A 16,279-nucleotide genomic window follows, 5' to 3' on the forward strand; every position below is an offset into this window, starting at 1 on the left:
TCTGTTCCATTTATATTTCCTTAGGGAAGGTAATTGACTAAATGACACCCTTTGTAAGACTGGTGAGCAATTTAGTGCTTGCAAAGACTAGTTTACTTTCAGCTCTCAGACATCTCTTATAGAAGGCAGTGGGGAATTTGGAAAGGTCTAGAGGGTTGTTTTTGTTTTTGTTTTTGTTTTTTGCAGCCCAGTGTACTACTTTCTCACTTTTTCAAGCAGAGGTAAAAATACGGTTTTCTGGGAACCCCAGCTGTTTTCTGGCTTAATAACAATTATTCACAATTAATTTAATGAATGTTATTGAGCATGTACAACGTGTATACTCCTTTTGGGTATCACGAGATACAGAGAAGTGTAAGACATAGCCCTTAAGACTGATACAGAGTCGCTGGGGAGCTAAGTCTACATCTGAGAAATGGGGAGGACGAGGAGCGGGTGAAAAGGGCTTTGTCCATAACAACAGTGGGCTTTGATAGGACACAGTGGAAGAAGCTTGTGACTCTAGCTTCTAGGATGTGGGGATGAGGAGTAAATAGGACGAGACAGATAGTGGAGAAAGGACAGTGTCTGGGAACAGCAGGTATGATTTGCAGTGGGAGAGCAGCAGTGTATTGGGAGTCAGGGTGGAGGGAAGATTAGTGATAGTATTAAGTGATAGGAATAATAGTGATAATGTTAGTGATAGGAGGCACCTGGATTGAGTCTATGGTCTGGTTATCTGAGGAAGCTACGAGGGTGTGGGGGCTCTGTGTGTTTACAGAGTTGGTGAGGGAGGTTGGAAAGGAGATGGTCACAGCACACACAGATGAGTCAGTGAATATGCTGTGAAGGAGACTGAGCAGCTAGATGTGGGATAAAAAGAGGGTGATGTTTAATACTCAACACAGATGACACAGGATTGGGTCCTAAAGATAGACCTTCAATTAGTTCCAGACTGAAGTAATGAAAGGGTTCGGGCTGGGCCAGCTGTGGGCTGAAATAAATGCAAACAGGCCTGTGTAGATACGGTGATGGAAAAGAAGGGTTGTAGTAAGTTAGAGTCGTCAGAGCTATAGTCACCAGCCTGTACCCAGTGCCAGACAGGGCAGACCAACCAGATACCAGACTCAGACTCTATGGGCTGAAGCATTATGGAGAATTCTGAGTGAGCTGAGTCAATGAATTTCTTCTATCCAGATGTGCCCCTGCTGTTTGAGAGTCACTCTAAGGAGACTTGAACAGCTCAGACCAATCCTGTCAGTCTTAAAAGGCTTGTCGTGGTCCATCCGGTGACTCCCAGTGGTCCTTTGTAGGTGGTGATTCAGCCAAAAGCAAAGCAAAGGACTTTTGGGGGTTGCATCTAAGAAGACTCTCAGATTTGGCTTTGGTGTCCTGATCTTCTGTGCTCCTTTACCCTTAGGAGCCCGGGCAGAACTCCAGAAGCTCTGACTCTTGCCCGGTTTGGTATGTAAGCCTGGGCGTTTTCTCTATAGAAGATAATGCTGTCAGTGTAATTGACCCATTGGTTGTTGGGGCAGGAGAGGGTGGAGGGAAAAGGAAATCTGTAGTTTCCTTACTTGGGTAAAAGGTGTGGTTAGGACAAAAAGTTTTGAGCTTTTGAGCATCCTTAAATCTGGGCTTTTGTCAGATCAATGATAAGTAATAAATATCTAAAATATTTCATTTGAAAATGTTTGTATTGCTTAAATGCCATGTGCCCACTTAAAGGTCTTCTTAGTAGATTGGGGTATTGGTAACAGATATGTGCTTAAATGTCTGCTTTTCTCATGTGAATCATTTACTTTTTGCTGTGAAAATATGCTTCATTGTGCTTATCTTATGAATGATTTAATAGTCTAATAATTATTAGGCTACACTTTTGTTGGGTTTTTAAACTTTTTAAAAATGACTTTAGTTCAGTAGTTCTACAGGTTTGATCCCTGGACCCCTGGCAGTCCCTGAGACACTTTTAGGGCCTGTGATGGCAAAACTATTTTTTTATAATAATACTAAGATACCATTTGCCTTTTCCTCTGGGTTAACATTTACACTGATGATGCAAAAGCAATTGTGGGTAAAACTGTGGGTGGCCAGTGTGAGTCGAGGCAATTGCAGTTAAAAAATGTTTTTAAAAGCCAGTTTCACATAAGAATGTTCTTGCTGAGTAGTAAAAATTGTTAATTGTATTTAATCTCAACCTTTGAGAATGTGCCTGCTTAATATTCGTGTAACAAAAATGGGAGGTGCTCACAAAGCACCTCTGCATGTTGAAGTAGGAGGCTGACTTAAGGAAAAGCGCTGTATGGTTGGTTAAGCTGTGAGCTAAAGTAGACACTTTCGTGGAACACCATTTTCTCTTGAAAAATGATCCACAGACAAACTATCATTTTCATACTTGGGCATTTGGCAGACATTTTCTTGAAAATCAATGCACCTGTCACATCAAGGACAACTGACATGATTTACTGCTAGTGATAAAATTCAAGCTTTCAGGCAATGATAAGAATTTTAGAAAACTGTGGTCTATTACCATGAGTTGACAGATTCCTAAACTTAAAGACTTTGCCCCACTTTATACTATGGAAAATTTTATACACAAAAGTAGGGACCACAGAGTGGAATATTGAACTCCCTTTTCCCAGTTTGTTTTTATCACACTATCTGTCTTTACTTTATTGAGGTATAACTTACATGCAAAACCTGTACCTATTTAAAGTGTACAGCTTGATGAGTTTTTAGCATGTCTACACCTGTGAAACCATTACCATCACCAAGATACTGAACATTTTCTTCACTCCCAAAAGTTTATTTGTTCCCCTTTGCAGTCCATACTTAAAGACTTTTCTAACGAGGTGAGTGATAATGAATTTTGATGTTGTATAATGAAATGCATCAAATACGGGATGTTTGCATAACTCACTGAGTCAGTATTTTTAAGATGACCAATGCATGTTTGTTACAAAGATATGCGTGTATAAGAGAGCCATTATAAGTTCAAGATAGACCAAAAGATTTAACTGTAAAGAGCATGAAAAGTTCATTGATACGTTTTTGAGATTCCACGTTGCAGCTGAACTTTAAGAATCTACAACTTGTCACGTTTTGATATAATATCAAAGAAGAATGTCCACAGTTATCTGGAAAGGCTATTATCCTTCTCCCTTTTCCAACTATATTTCTGTCTGAGGCTGGATTTTTCTTACACTTCAAATGAAATAGTATTGCAACAGACTGAATGCAGAATCAGATATGAGGATAAAGCTGTCTGAGGAAGCCAGACATTAAAGAAATTGCAAGAATGTAAAATAATGCCATTCATCTCACTATAAATTTTTAAATTAAAAATACACTTTTTTTATGAAACTTTTTTAGGATAACATACAGTGGTTTATTATTGATATTTTGAAGTGAATGAATAAATACATTTTTTTAAAATTCTGTTTTAATTTCTCATGTGATAAATATTGACTATATAATGCAAATAAACAAAAGCCTTTGGTAGGGGGAGATTATAAATAAGTTTTAAGAGTGTAAAGGAGTCCTGAGGCCAAAACATTTAAGAACTCCCGCTTTAGTTCATGGGTCCAATAAAACTAAGAAAAAATGTAATCCTCAGACTGCTTTCCAAACTTAATTTTGATCAATAGTTCCACCTTTTGTTTGAACAAATGAATTTTGATGGCTACTTAATTATCTCTCTGTAAAATGTTAACTTGTTTGATTCCTCTGTCCTTAATTTTTCTTGTCCACCCCTTTTAAATGTCTGTTTAAGCATTCTGTGGTAAAACTGTTACCAAGTACAAAAATACCCAAGACTGACAATAGCGTATCTATATGAAATGATGCATTTAAAAATCAGTATTATGTGAAATTTTTATTCTACAATTTAGGAATGTCTCTTTTGTGGTGGGCAGGACCAAAAAAATTTGTCTTGTTTTCCTTTGCACAGGCTGACAGGGAGAGGACTTAAGGAAATTTCACCTCTACTTAGACCAATTAAAATGAATCTATTTCAAGCATGTTAGAAGAGGGAAAAGTGAAGACACAGTTTATCTAAGGGATCTGTACATTTTTATTCCACTGGAAAACTTTAGCAGTTGGAAATCTTCTTTGTGCAAAATTATCAAGTAATTTAATAAGTGCTGAGTAAAACCATTATTTAATTATTTACTTTGAGACACAGAAATTGAGGGACCATATAGTTTACAATCCAAATGGTACACCTGTAAGTGTAGGATAAAAGCTGGGATAAAAGGAATCCAAGAGTATCGCAGTTTATCTAGCACTTACATCATCTTACCTAGAAAGCATAATGTTCTTTAAAAGCAGAACCTTTGACGAGGTAAAATATTATATTTCAAATGCCAATCTTGTTCCTTTTTGTAATCTAATTGTGCTCTTACATGTTTTCTTGATGAAACCTGTCTTCTACAAAGAAAGTGTTTGAAATATCATTGTTATGCCCCTAATAAAAATGAAAAGCAACTGATAGTTTTTGAAACTCTCAGCTTATTTCTTTAGATCTGCTTGAGTCAGAGAAAATTTCAGGATACATAACTGAGGAAATTAATCTTAGTGATGGCTCACTGTATTTTAACTGGTGTATCAGCTATTAATCTGATGCTAACACAAAGTGGCAGCTGTGGCTCAGGCTATTTTGAAAATCCAACCATCTGTTGGCCTGATTTCAAACCTTATGATTTATATCAGATGCCTTGGGAACCTTACGTACTAAAGGGGCAGTGCTATGTGGTGCTATCTGACAAATTTAGCATCACTGTTAGAGTGATACGGTGATAGTTTGTAGTTTTATGGTTTATGTTTAAAGCCTTTGATTTAAGTGTATTTAACACTTAAACCATAAAGTATATATTGAAACCATAAAGTATATATTGATTTCCAAATAAAAAGAAAAATAAGTGAATGAAATGACTGAAGGGCAGAGTCTGTGGTCAAAAGAAGCCATTCAGATAAAGGAAATTAGTGTTAGGAGACCTTCCAGTTGCCAAAAGTTATGGCTCACTTGCCCATCACATTGCCTAGTTGCCTCTAATATATTTTTCCACTAAAATAATTAATGTTTATTAATGTTTTGAAAGTACTTAGCACAGTACCTGAAATATAATGTTATAAAACTGTTAGTTATTAAGATTAATAACCAGTACTAGTTATACAAGAACGCTTATTGCAACAGCACTTTCCTAACATCAGAAACCCATTTCAGGTTATTATAGATTTGGAGGGAGGGTACAGCTCAGTGGTAGAGTGCATGCCTAGCATGCCTGAGGTCCTGGGTTCAATTCCCAATACCTCTACTAAATAAATAAACCTAATTACCTCCCTCCATAAAAGTTATTATAGATTTGCATTGTTCTTAATGCTTTCCATAAAAATTGACATGGGACTAACATTGGTGCATTTCAAAAATAAAAGTGCATATATATATAAATATGCTTTATGTAATATATTGCATATATATATTTATATATAATTTATGTATATAAATACAATAGTAAAGATAAAAATTGACTTAATTCTTTTTGGGGGCTGTGGAAAAAACAAAGTAGGCAAATCTATTCTATTTAACATAGTGTTATTTAAAAAAATTAATTGGATAATGTGAACTCACAAGTGATAGACATGTGAAACTCAAATTCTTCTCCATTTTCAGTGAAGCACAGAAGAACTGGAAAGGATGCAGAATACTGGGGAGAGAGCACACACTGTAGAGAGAGAAGCATAGTGACTTAGAAGTTCCTAGATTCAGACAGATCATATTCTAATGGTCACTGCCACTTCCCAGCTAGGCAGCCTTGTGCCTGTTACTTAATAACCCTAAACTCATCTGTAAGATGGGACTAATAGTGATGCTTACCTCATGAGGATGTTGTGAGGACTGAATGAGACAGTGATGAAAAGCACTTAGCGTCAAGTCTGACACTATCTCAGTGTTCTTTATAGTGCCCATTATTACTGCTGTTTTTATTGCAAATTGTATGTAGAATTCTTAAATCTAGGACAGAAAAGGTTTAAGAGTGACTCTTTAAGGAAGGGTTAATTTAAAAGGAAAAAAAACAGTCAGCCTCTTTTTAGTCTTTACAAGGAGTGCACCCTTCTAGGAATTAGGAAAAACTTTGGGCTCTAAAAGATTGTTAAATCCTGGAACAAGGTGTTAAGGGATTTGTAAAATATCTTTACTGAACTTCTTTTAAGATGGAAGAGAGGGTACCATTTATGAGGGCATCTAAGCTGGAGATCTGAGTGACTCGTGAAGTTTCTTCCATCATTACAATTTGTAAGTTCTCTAATTTGTGTTAAATTGTTTAGACTTTGCCAAAGTTAGACTTTGATTATTATTGCATCTGATTGATTGGTAGAGAAGTCATGAATTTCTCATTGCTCTGCTCTGTCTGAAAACTCAGTTCCTCTGTATTCTTTTGTTCTATATCTAGTCTTAAAGTAGGAATTGGAAGGGGGAATATGATTGTAGTGAGTAAATGGCTCTGGGTTGTCCGCCTCTGGCCCAGTGAACCTGGGATTGATCATACCGCCTGAGCTATCAGGTCATCCGAGCTCCCTTGGGGCTTTAGGAGAGCTGCTGGCTGGGCACACAAGGACTCCTCTTTGATTTTAAAACTTCTTCAGTTCCTTTTGGGTTCTTGTAACTTATTTGTGTGGAATTAATTGATCAGGTATTTATTGAACATTCCAAGTGCCAGGCATATTGAAGATCAAAGATGGACCAATACGAACCCTACTCTCACAGACTTTGCTTTCTAGTGGGAGGCCATACACACAAACCATTACAATTTAAGGTGATAATGAGTTTGATGAAGTTAATGAGAACCACTGAGAGTACTTGTCACTCGGCCTGGGATTGTCAGGAAAGGCTACACAGAAAAGGAAAGATTCGGGCTGAAAGATAAGAATGTTGGGAGGGAGCCAGGTGAAAGGGAGATATTTTCCAGGCTGAGAAGTGACCCAGAGGAGGGTGCGTATTTCACTCTGTACACGAATTACTTATCGTTAAGCTCTTCATTCAGATTTTATTTTGTCGGGAGTGGGAACCATAAAAAATTTGGAGCTTGCAGTGATCAGATCTGTGCTTTAGAAAGGTCACACAGCTAGTCATATACAAGCATGATGGTGAGAGGGAGCAGGAGAGAATCAACAAATGAAAAAGGACAGGGCAGGTGCTGAGAGCTGCCCTGAGCGTTTGCAGTGGATATGAGGAATGAGGGGTGCCCTGCACGTGGAGGCAGGCAGGAGGAGAGGTATTTTCAGGTTTAGGGTGGATTGTGAAAGACAGGGGAAAGTCCAGGGTGGCTCCCAGATTCGGGGTTTAGATAGCTTGGTAGACAGTAGTGCCCTACACCAATGTGGAAGATAATAATGAGAAAACAGTATTGGTGACAGGAAGATGATGGGTTCAGTTTCATACATATTAAAGCACCTGTGGGCTGATCAAGTGGCATGTCCAGGAAGGAGGTCTGGGACATAGGTGACTTACCTGAGAGATGGATATGGGATTCAGTGGTATTAGGTTGGTAGTTAAAGCTGTGTGGATGAATGAAATAGCTGAGAGTTACCTGGGAATCCTGGGACTTCAGACTAGTTTTGTAGCTAGTTATCTGAGAAAACTATTGTAGAGGAAGGAAAGAGACCTTAAACAAAGGGGCTAGGATGGAGATAAAAGGTTGTGCAAATTATTTAAGCAAATATGACAAATCTACTTATTGTTTCCTGTTGGTCTATGGGGTCTGGCCAGCAGTGCCATAAAAATGCCCCTTTGCTATTCAAGTTTGCTCCTTTTATGGAGAAATTTGTTCTGGTTAAAAGAAAGGGGGAAGTAATGAGTTTTAAAGTAACACAGAGTATACTTATTTCCCTTTTTGAAGTTTAAATTCTCTTTTTTTTGTTAATCCACAAAAGTCCTTGGATCTTTTATCTGACTTTATTATGTTTTGTATGAAATACCTAAAGCCCTAACTGTAGCTAACAGAACAACATTTTGTCATGTCCTTCATGGTGACTCTATTTGCTCTTCTGTTGACTAGGTATTCAGGGGAATATTCTGTCTTTATCTGTGAGTAAAGGAAACCACATTTGATCATCATGTTTTATATTTCGTACCAGGAAATTATAGCTGCCAAATATATTTTCATTGCTTGCAGCTCTGATCAAAGAAAAAAATTCTAAGAAGTCAGTCTTAGCACAATATAGTTTATAGAAAGGGAGTTCACAGTTTTGTTCTAACTATGCATTTTTAGTGAGAATTAAGTTTACAAGTGTGACACACATTTATCTTACATGATAGGTTTTTCTTTAAATTAGCATGTCGCCCTTTTTGACTTACTTTTTAGGGCTTTTTTTTTCTGTTTTTGCTTTATAGAATTTTTTACAGACACTTTCAAGCACTTTTCTAATTTTAACTGACAAACAGTAAATAACAGTAGATTTTTATTAAAAATTATATATAAAACTCTAATGGACACTAGTGGTTCTCAGTTCATTCTCTTCCTGTCCTAATTCCCTACTGGCAGAGAGAGCCTTCCCTTCCCTGTGAGGCAGTGGGATGCAGGGCACCTGGGCTCGACTTTAACTTTGCGGGTGATGATCGGTTCCATTCTTCTGCCAGGGATTAGTTTAGAAAGTGGCATGTGACCCAGTTCTGACAAGTGAGGGGAGGTCTGCTTGAGACCTTAGAGAACAGTATTCTTGATGATGTGTAATTCCTTGGGAAGAGAACATCATTTTTTTCAGCTAGAAATTGTTGAGTACACATGTGATCCCTGGACTTAGCAGCTATCTTCACCACGGGGACACTAAGTGACTTCAAGCCCATGTGCTGAGTATGGGAGACTGGAAAGGTGAATCTAGATCGTCTTCTGAAGGCCCTGAATTAACCAACTCTAGAGCAGTTCTGTCTCTGATTATAGGAGGTCATGACATTAAAAAAAATTTTTTTAACCTTTTAACCATTTGAAACAGGAGTTCTTGTTACTTGCAGCTGAATGCATCCTAATAGATAAAGAATTCAGATGTGAATTAAGAAATGGATTAACAGAAAATAGACTCAGTTCTTTGGTTTTATAGGTATTTAAACACAGTTCTAATAATTACTAAAGCATGTTAGATGTATCTATAAACAGAATGAATGCTGACATAGTGTATCAGGTGAATGTCAACCGAGGCTGTGGTGAATCATGACAGATTCTGAGACCTGCCAAAACCAATCTTTGATTTAACTGCATCTTGTCTAGTATAAGAGAATTTTCTTTTCATTATCTTGGGGACTCACTTTCATTCTTCCTTATCCCTTTAAGTGTTATTAGAGAAAAAAGCTTTAATAATTATGTACTGAGTTGTTAAAACATCTTTTATTTTAAGTCTTTAAATCCTTTACATAGGAGGAAATGTGACTGTTGCGTTGCCCCAAGTCAAACAGGAGACCACTTTGAGAGCTAAATGTAGATTGAGGATATTCTACAACAAGAACAATTAGGACTCGTGAAAAAACCCAATAAGCTGAGAACTGTAGAACCAGATTTTTTATGGTTTACATTGTTAAACTACAAATAAAACCTACTCATTGGGTCCTACTAGCTTTTTGAAATACATTTTTTCTTCCTGTGAAGGAGGTTGCTTCTTCTCTGAAAGGTTCAGGGCATTAAAGGATTAAAGCCACTTGAATAAGAAAGCAGCCATGTCAGATAATATAAATACTGGTCTGCAGATTAAGTATATTCTTCCCTTTTTCCTTTTTTTTTTTAAAGGTTTTAACATGCAAACATTTAACTTGCCCTTGAGTAAGTAACTTATGTCAGTTTTTGTGATTCCATTGTCAATGCCTGCAAAGGAAGGCCATAAAAAGCAGACCTGTATAGTGTCTATCTGGAGTAGATGACTGTTACTGGCCTTTGTCCTCCTGGTACTGCACTGCCTTCATAAAACTGTCAGGTGGGATTTACCGCAGTAGGACTGCTGACCTGCCTCCTGCTCCCTCCTGCGCATGCCTACAAATGTGGGCCTCTCACCCTCCTTTGGCCCTGCTGTCTCTCACCTCTCTGGCTGTACCACTGCACTGAAGAGTTAACTTTACCTAGGGGAGGGGTATAGCCAGTGGCAGAACACATGCTTAGTATGCATGAAGTCCTGGGTTCAATCCCCAATACTTCCAAAAAAAAAAAAAAAAACCTCCATTTAAAAAAATAAGCTAACTTCACCCCAAGAGATGATGTGATTATCATAGTAGCACATACTCAGTGTTTAATAGTGCCTGGAATCAAACTGAATTGATAAAGTGGTATAAAATTAATTCAGGGTGTCCGTGTAAACACTAACTTTTCAGCTCTTCTGCCAACCTTTGACCTCAGGATAGCTGTTCTTTGAGCAGGGAGATAGAATTTATTTCTAATTTTATTTCTAATTTATTCCTCACCAATTAAGGAAAAGGCTTCAACTACATACTTTGTTTAAGGTTGGGCCACATAGAAAAGAACTGACCGGATAATTAGCACGAAAGAGGCATTTGAAAACTGGTACTAAACAGGAAAGCATCCACAGAGATTTAGGAAGGACCATTATGGATTGGTAGGTAAGGAAGGACTTCTTCCATAGCTCTGGATATCTGGTTGTTCCTTCTCCTTTCCTAAAAGCACATGTGCTGTACATGCCATGTTACGTTTTTCTCCTGTGCTTCCTATATAGGAAAAAACACATTCTCTTTCCAGTTACATACTGAAATTGTACAGCATATGGCAAATTTCAAATACAAATACCTATGACTTTCAGATTTTGAGAAAAACAACTGAGAGAAGTTAAAAAGTCTTTGTTGAAAATATGACTAAAGTAGGAATAATAGTAAAAAATAATTCTTGGCTCCCAAATTTCAGTTATCATTATCTCTTTTACCTGGTAATTAAGAAGGATTTTACCAGTGAGATTTACAGATAATCCTTAAAGTTTTTCAGTTGTAATTTTTTCAGCCTCTTTCCCTTGCAGACAGACACTGACTGGTAAGACTAGCTTTTAAATACCAGTATTTAATGATGTAGTTTCAGAACTTTGCCCTTTGTTACCAAATGGCTACATAGATGAAGCAGTGGCTAAACAAACAAGGGAGGAGCATCTGTTGGATCTGAGTGATACATGTTTATTGCAGATTGATTATTGAGAATTGAAATTTGGTTTTACAAGAACATACAGAAACAGAATACAATATTGAGTGAAATCCATCCAGCCTTCCTCAAGCCCTGGTTATTTCTTTGTGTCTTGGCACCCTGATGTCAACATGCAAATTGGGGATATATTCCAAAACATCCTAATTTTCATGAGTTGTGTTTCCATAAATTGTCAGGCACTTCTTGAACTTATGTGACTTTTCACTGAAACTGACATTTCTTGGCATAAGAGTTTCCATGAGTGTGCTACCTGCTTTATAAGGAAATCTTCCTAAAGTGTGTCTTTTGTGCTTCATGTCTCCTAAGGCTTGGTTCCAGGATTTAAAGGGATAAAGCACTTTTTCCTTCTTTTTATACTTCATGATTTAATGTCCTCTTTCTCTCCATTTTTTTGAATAAAGGAACATTTTCTTTTTCTTTCTCATGTGTTTCTATAAGATGTCAAACTCAGATTTCCTTTCTTAATGAATTGGAGGTCTCCGAAGAGTTGGTAATTTGTACAGCTTTATGGACTCAGAATTTTACAATGAGTTTTTTTTTCTTTATCTTGAGTCAGACTTTTACAGCAAAGTTGCTCAGAAATCCAAACATGTGTGTTTTCAGTTATAGGCAGACAATAAAGCCAACCAATGACACTGAGGCTAGAGGTTTTGGTCATACTTAAGAATTATATTTTCCCACTGGAGACAATAATCAGAGCTGATATTTCAAAGTACATGGAGAAGAGGCAGCTGCCACCCCTTCATACTTTTTAGTTTTATTCCTGCCATTTGAACCATTATGATAAAAATTCAGATAATTATTGAAGATATAAGCAACTGTCCTAGTCATACTTTGTAGTCAAGCCTGTGAGAAAACTATAAAAAGATTGTTTTTAAATTTATGAAGATGATATCATATCAGATATATTTTCTTATTAAGAGTAACCTTACTTCTTTTACTAATCTTCTTATAGTTATGGTAGATCTCTATATATTACTGAAAGGAGTTTGTTAACCCTCTGAAAAACTCCATTGAGGGGGAGGGTATAGCTCAGTGGTAGAGGGCATGCTTAGCATACACAAGGTCCTGGGTTCAATCCCCAGTACCTCCATTAAAAATATATAAATAAATAATAAATAAACCTAATTAACTCCCCACTCCATCCTTTCTTTGTGGTTAATTGATGTGCTAATTATTTGCACAATTAAAAGCCAGTCTGTCTTGAATGTCTCAGTTGTTTTCTAATCTTTTATTATGGTTAATTCACTTTTAATGCTTATGAAAAGAAAGTCTCCAACATTTTATAGCCCCCCTTGGATTGCCGGATATCCTGAGATACACACTGTTACTGAGCTAATGACGCAGTTTGTATTTCATTCTTAATTGCACGTTTTCAGTAGTAGTGCCAACAAGGACTAATTCATAAAGTGAAGTTGGTAGGGGTCATCACAGAATATTATCCTTTGGACACTGCGTTGGAGTGAGGGGCTTTTTTGCTCAGAGGTTACGTGTATAAGCAGTAACTCAAGATGGCAGCTAACGGGCCAGATATTAGAAAAAGAGGTGAGATTGCTAGCTGGTGCTGGAAGGACTGAGGTGCATGTAGATAGCAGTGCTCAGACAGTCTGTTCTCTTCTCCTTTCCCTCCTCCCTGCCCTACCTACCCTGCAACAACAAATGAAAACTATGATGAACTTAGCTGATTTACAGAGGAAGATATCGAAACTCTGACAAGAGGTCAGAGTCTCAGAACTGTTAACACCTGACAAATCTGAGATTCAAACCTCTGGCTTTTTGTTTCTGAAGATCGTATCACGGCACCAATGTCAGTGATGGGGGATGTGGGGAGTACGCTTATTCCTCAGTGAGGACTGTTCACTGCAAAGATTTCTTTAACACAAAAAGTAATGTTTAAGATTTTAAAAATTGACAATTTTTGTTCTTCTGGGCTGCACATTCTTTTTGTTCAGATGAGTAGAAGAGTAGACACACTGCATCTAGGACCACAAGAAGTTTTCATCACCGTCCAGTGCCCTCTCCTTCCAACACCTGGTAAATGGGTGTGAGTGCCTCACTGGGAAGTAGAGGAGTAAAGTAGGAATTTAGATGGTATTCCTGGCACTGTGAACAGTCTTTCCTTCCCACAGTGTCATAAAATAAGGCTCTTGCCTATACAGGGTAACAGATTTAGAACAAGTCTATGAAATCAAAGATCTAGTGTCATGGAGTTCAAAATATACCATGTTTTGAAATCAGTTGTTTTGCTGTCCTGGAATTTGCTTAACCACCTTGTGTTTTCATTCAGAAAGATGCCATTATCTCTGGTCTTCTCAGTGATGCTTCTAGATGTGGGGTATTTGGGGGGCTATGGACATATTTAATGCTCTAATATCAGAATTCACCAGATTGATTTAATGTTTTAATAGAGGAACAAAGTAGTGTTTCAGAAAGCAGGTATTTAAATTTAAAAGATGTGCTGTAAAGTGCAGACAGTTGATGTTCCCTTTTGCTGCTCCCCGCCTCCTTGTCATTTATATAGTCCTTGCAGTTTTTTAAGTGCTTCATGGTACTTCATTCAAGTTGTGTTTTACCTGTTCTGCAACCTTTTACCCTATTTGATAAGCAAAGACACAAAAATCACTTGAGGGTAAAAGAAAGCTCTTCCTCTTTAAATAGCAGACAGAAAATATGGGGGTTTTCTCCCCTTTGAATTTCCCTGTGTAATTACCCTAGTCGTCTGCAGGAGAAGGGACTCCTTGTGTCTTGTGCTGGGTTACCTTTCTTAAAGACACATACAGTTAGCTGCACAGCGCACGTGGCACGCGTCTCAGGGTGAGAGCTCCCAGTCTTGTGAGATTTAGGCGAGCATATGGCCACTTCTTTCCCTGAAAGCCAGTCCCGGAGCAGTTGCGTTGGGCTGGAGCGAGGGGAGGTGGAGCCTTTCTGTTCGCTGCAGCGAGTTCCCTCTCCTCTGCCTCTGCCGGCCGAGCATCCTGTGCATCGGCGCCCCGTGCTCCGCGTGCTGCTCCGCGGAGTGGAGGAGGCAGGGTGTGCTCGCTGACCGCGCGATCAGCCGCAGTTGCTCTTCGGGGTGGCCAGGGACGAGAACGCCGGGCAGGAGAGCGAGCACCAGTGCCATGGGCCAGCTCTGCTGCTTTCCTTTCTCAAGAGATGAGGAAAAAATCAGTAAGTGTGATTTGTACTGTGCAGAATCCTGAGTAGGCTGTTTTGTGTGGCTGTCTTTTTAGGGGTAGTTTTGGTTTTTTCTTACGGGAAAGATAGCAGAATAATGAGCTGTGATTTTTCATGTGCATTTCTTAAAAGAATGGTAGGTGTGTAGTTAATAATTAACTGTCAAAGTACAGTAACTCAGTAAATAGGCTCTGAAAAGACAGGAAATACTGAAAAGTAATTTTTCATTTTCATCTCTTGGTATTCTTACAGCTCATTATTATCACACTCTCTAGAGTCAGAATTTAGTTTTGAGTTCCTTTATATCACTGCATATAATGTGTTGTATTATCCAAGCCAGACTTCATTTCTCTTATCTGAAATTGGGATATTTTCAGAGCAATGCTCAATAATGACAGATAGAGAAGCAAAGCTGGCTCTAAAATGATGTATATTATACATTTGCAGATATTTCCATGTGTCCTCTGCTTTGTTCTCCGTGTAGGGGATTCAGGTGTAACTGTTATACCCTTCAAACAAGTGATGCCACTTTGGTTTCTGCAAAAACCTCATTGAATATTTTTAAACTAATGTCAGCCAGCTTCCACATCTGCTTATGGCCTGGAAAATAGTACTTAAAGTGATGACATTTGCACTGAAATTTCTTCCTCTCTGGCTTATGTGTATTTCAACTTTGTTAAAAACAGTATGGACAGGCGTTTTAATGAGTGTGCTGAATAGAATTTGCTTTGTACTAATTGCCCCCAAATATTGAATTTTTAAAACTTTTTTTCCAATAAAATGTTCATAGACAGACATGCTAAAATTTGCAGCCACATTTCTGTCACATCAGTCAGTGCTTTATTTAAATAAATTTAAATAGGTCAATAGAATCTCACGATATCTGCTTCAGATACTCAAAGATCCACATCCGACTTGTATTTCCTGCTACTTCTTCCTCAGGAAACTAGCCAGGGACAGGCTTAAATATAATTAATACATATCCTATACCTATTCACTCGGGAAATAGGCCAGTTTTTACAAGAAACCTTCCGGGAATGCTTTGGAATAAATGTTGGGAGACTGGAGCCTTTGCTTACTAACAAGAGCCCAGTTGTGGGCTCTAAATTTGACTTGTGAAAATGATACTGTGCAGCACTCGATAGTCTTGATCTTAAAGCCTGAGATGACTTTACAACAGAATTGCTCATTCTCTACCAATGAGCATTGGTATTCATTTGGCAGCCTGAAACTTCTCAGATATTTGTCAGAATGATTCATTTGTAGTTCCTGAGGATTTTGGTTGATGGATTGATTTCTTGAGGAGGATCTCTGTCTGAAAAACCCTGGTCTGGACGGATGTAGGAAGGGTGAGTTCTTTCCATACCTCCTCCACTTCCTATTCCACCGCTCCAGGTTTTCTTGGAGTGCCTGATTTCCTTGTGTTTCTCTCTTCCTCTGTCTGTAAGCAGTCTTCTCAGTTAGAGCCCAAGTCAAGTTTTACCTCCATGAGCAATTTTCTCTTTTCCGTCTTTCTTACCTGGGATCTTTGGGGTGCAATCTTCTATTTTACGTACAGTGTTTCTTAATATTGACCAATAGAAAGTGCTTTTCAGGGCTTACTTTCTCAAGTTACAAAATTTTGCAGAGAATGAATAGAATACACGCCCTTTCCTCTCATTCACCCTGACTGGCCCCCTGATCGCCATTCTCTCCCCACTTTTCTTTCATCTGTCTTTGATTTTGTTGTTCCTTCATTGTTTTTCTCCTGATTTGCTCCACGTGCCATTCACACACACCATCAGCTGTCTTCTTATGCTGTGTTTAATTTAATGCTACAGGATGGCCTAAACAGACGCTTCTCTGCCAAGCACGGCTGCGCTGCTGATAATACATGTTTGCCAGTACTTACAAAGGGGGCATGAGGGGAAAAAAAAAGAGAATTGATTAGCTAGCATGCCTCA

General features: G+C 38.2%; 1 protein-coding gene across 4 annotated transcripts in view; it reads left to right on the forward strand.

Annotated features, from left to right (window-relative positions):
• AKAP7 (A-kinase anchoring protein 7) overlaps nt 1-16,279 on the forward strand; it is a 105,004-nt gene that overhangs the window by 59,193 nt on the left and 29,532 nt on the right. Inside the window, exon 8 of one of the 4 annotated variants that reach the window (XM_072965873.1) lies at nt 3,929-4,009. The exons of 2 other annotated variants lie outside the window; for them this stretch is intronic. In XM_072965873.1, coding sequence (XP_072821974.1) covers nt 3,929-3,933 — 5 coding nt within the window. In that variant the 3' untranslated portion in view covers nt 3,934-4,009. Of the gene's footprint in view, nt 1-3,928; nt 4,010-14,084; nt 14,331-16,279 lie in introns of those variants that run through there. One more of the 4 variants, XM_072965876.1, reaches the window with a different exon arrangement.

Source organism: Vicugna pacos, chromosome 8 (genome assembly GCF_048564905.1).
Source record: "Vicugna pacos chromosome 8, VicPac4, whole genome shotgun sequence".
Lineage (NCBI taxonomy): Eukaryota > Metazoa > Chordata > Mammalia > Artiodactyla > Camelidae > Vicugna > Vicugna pacos.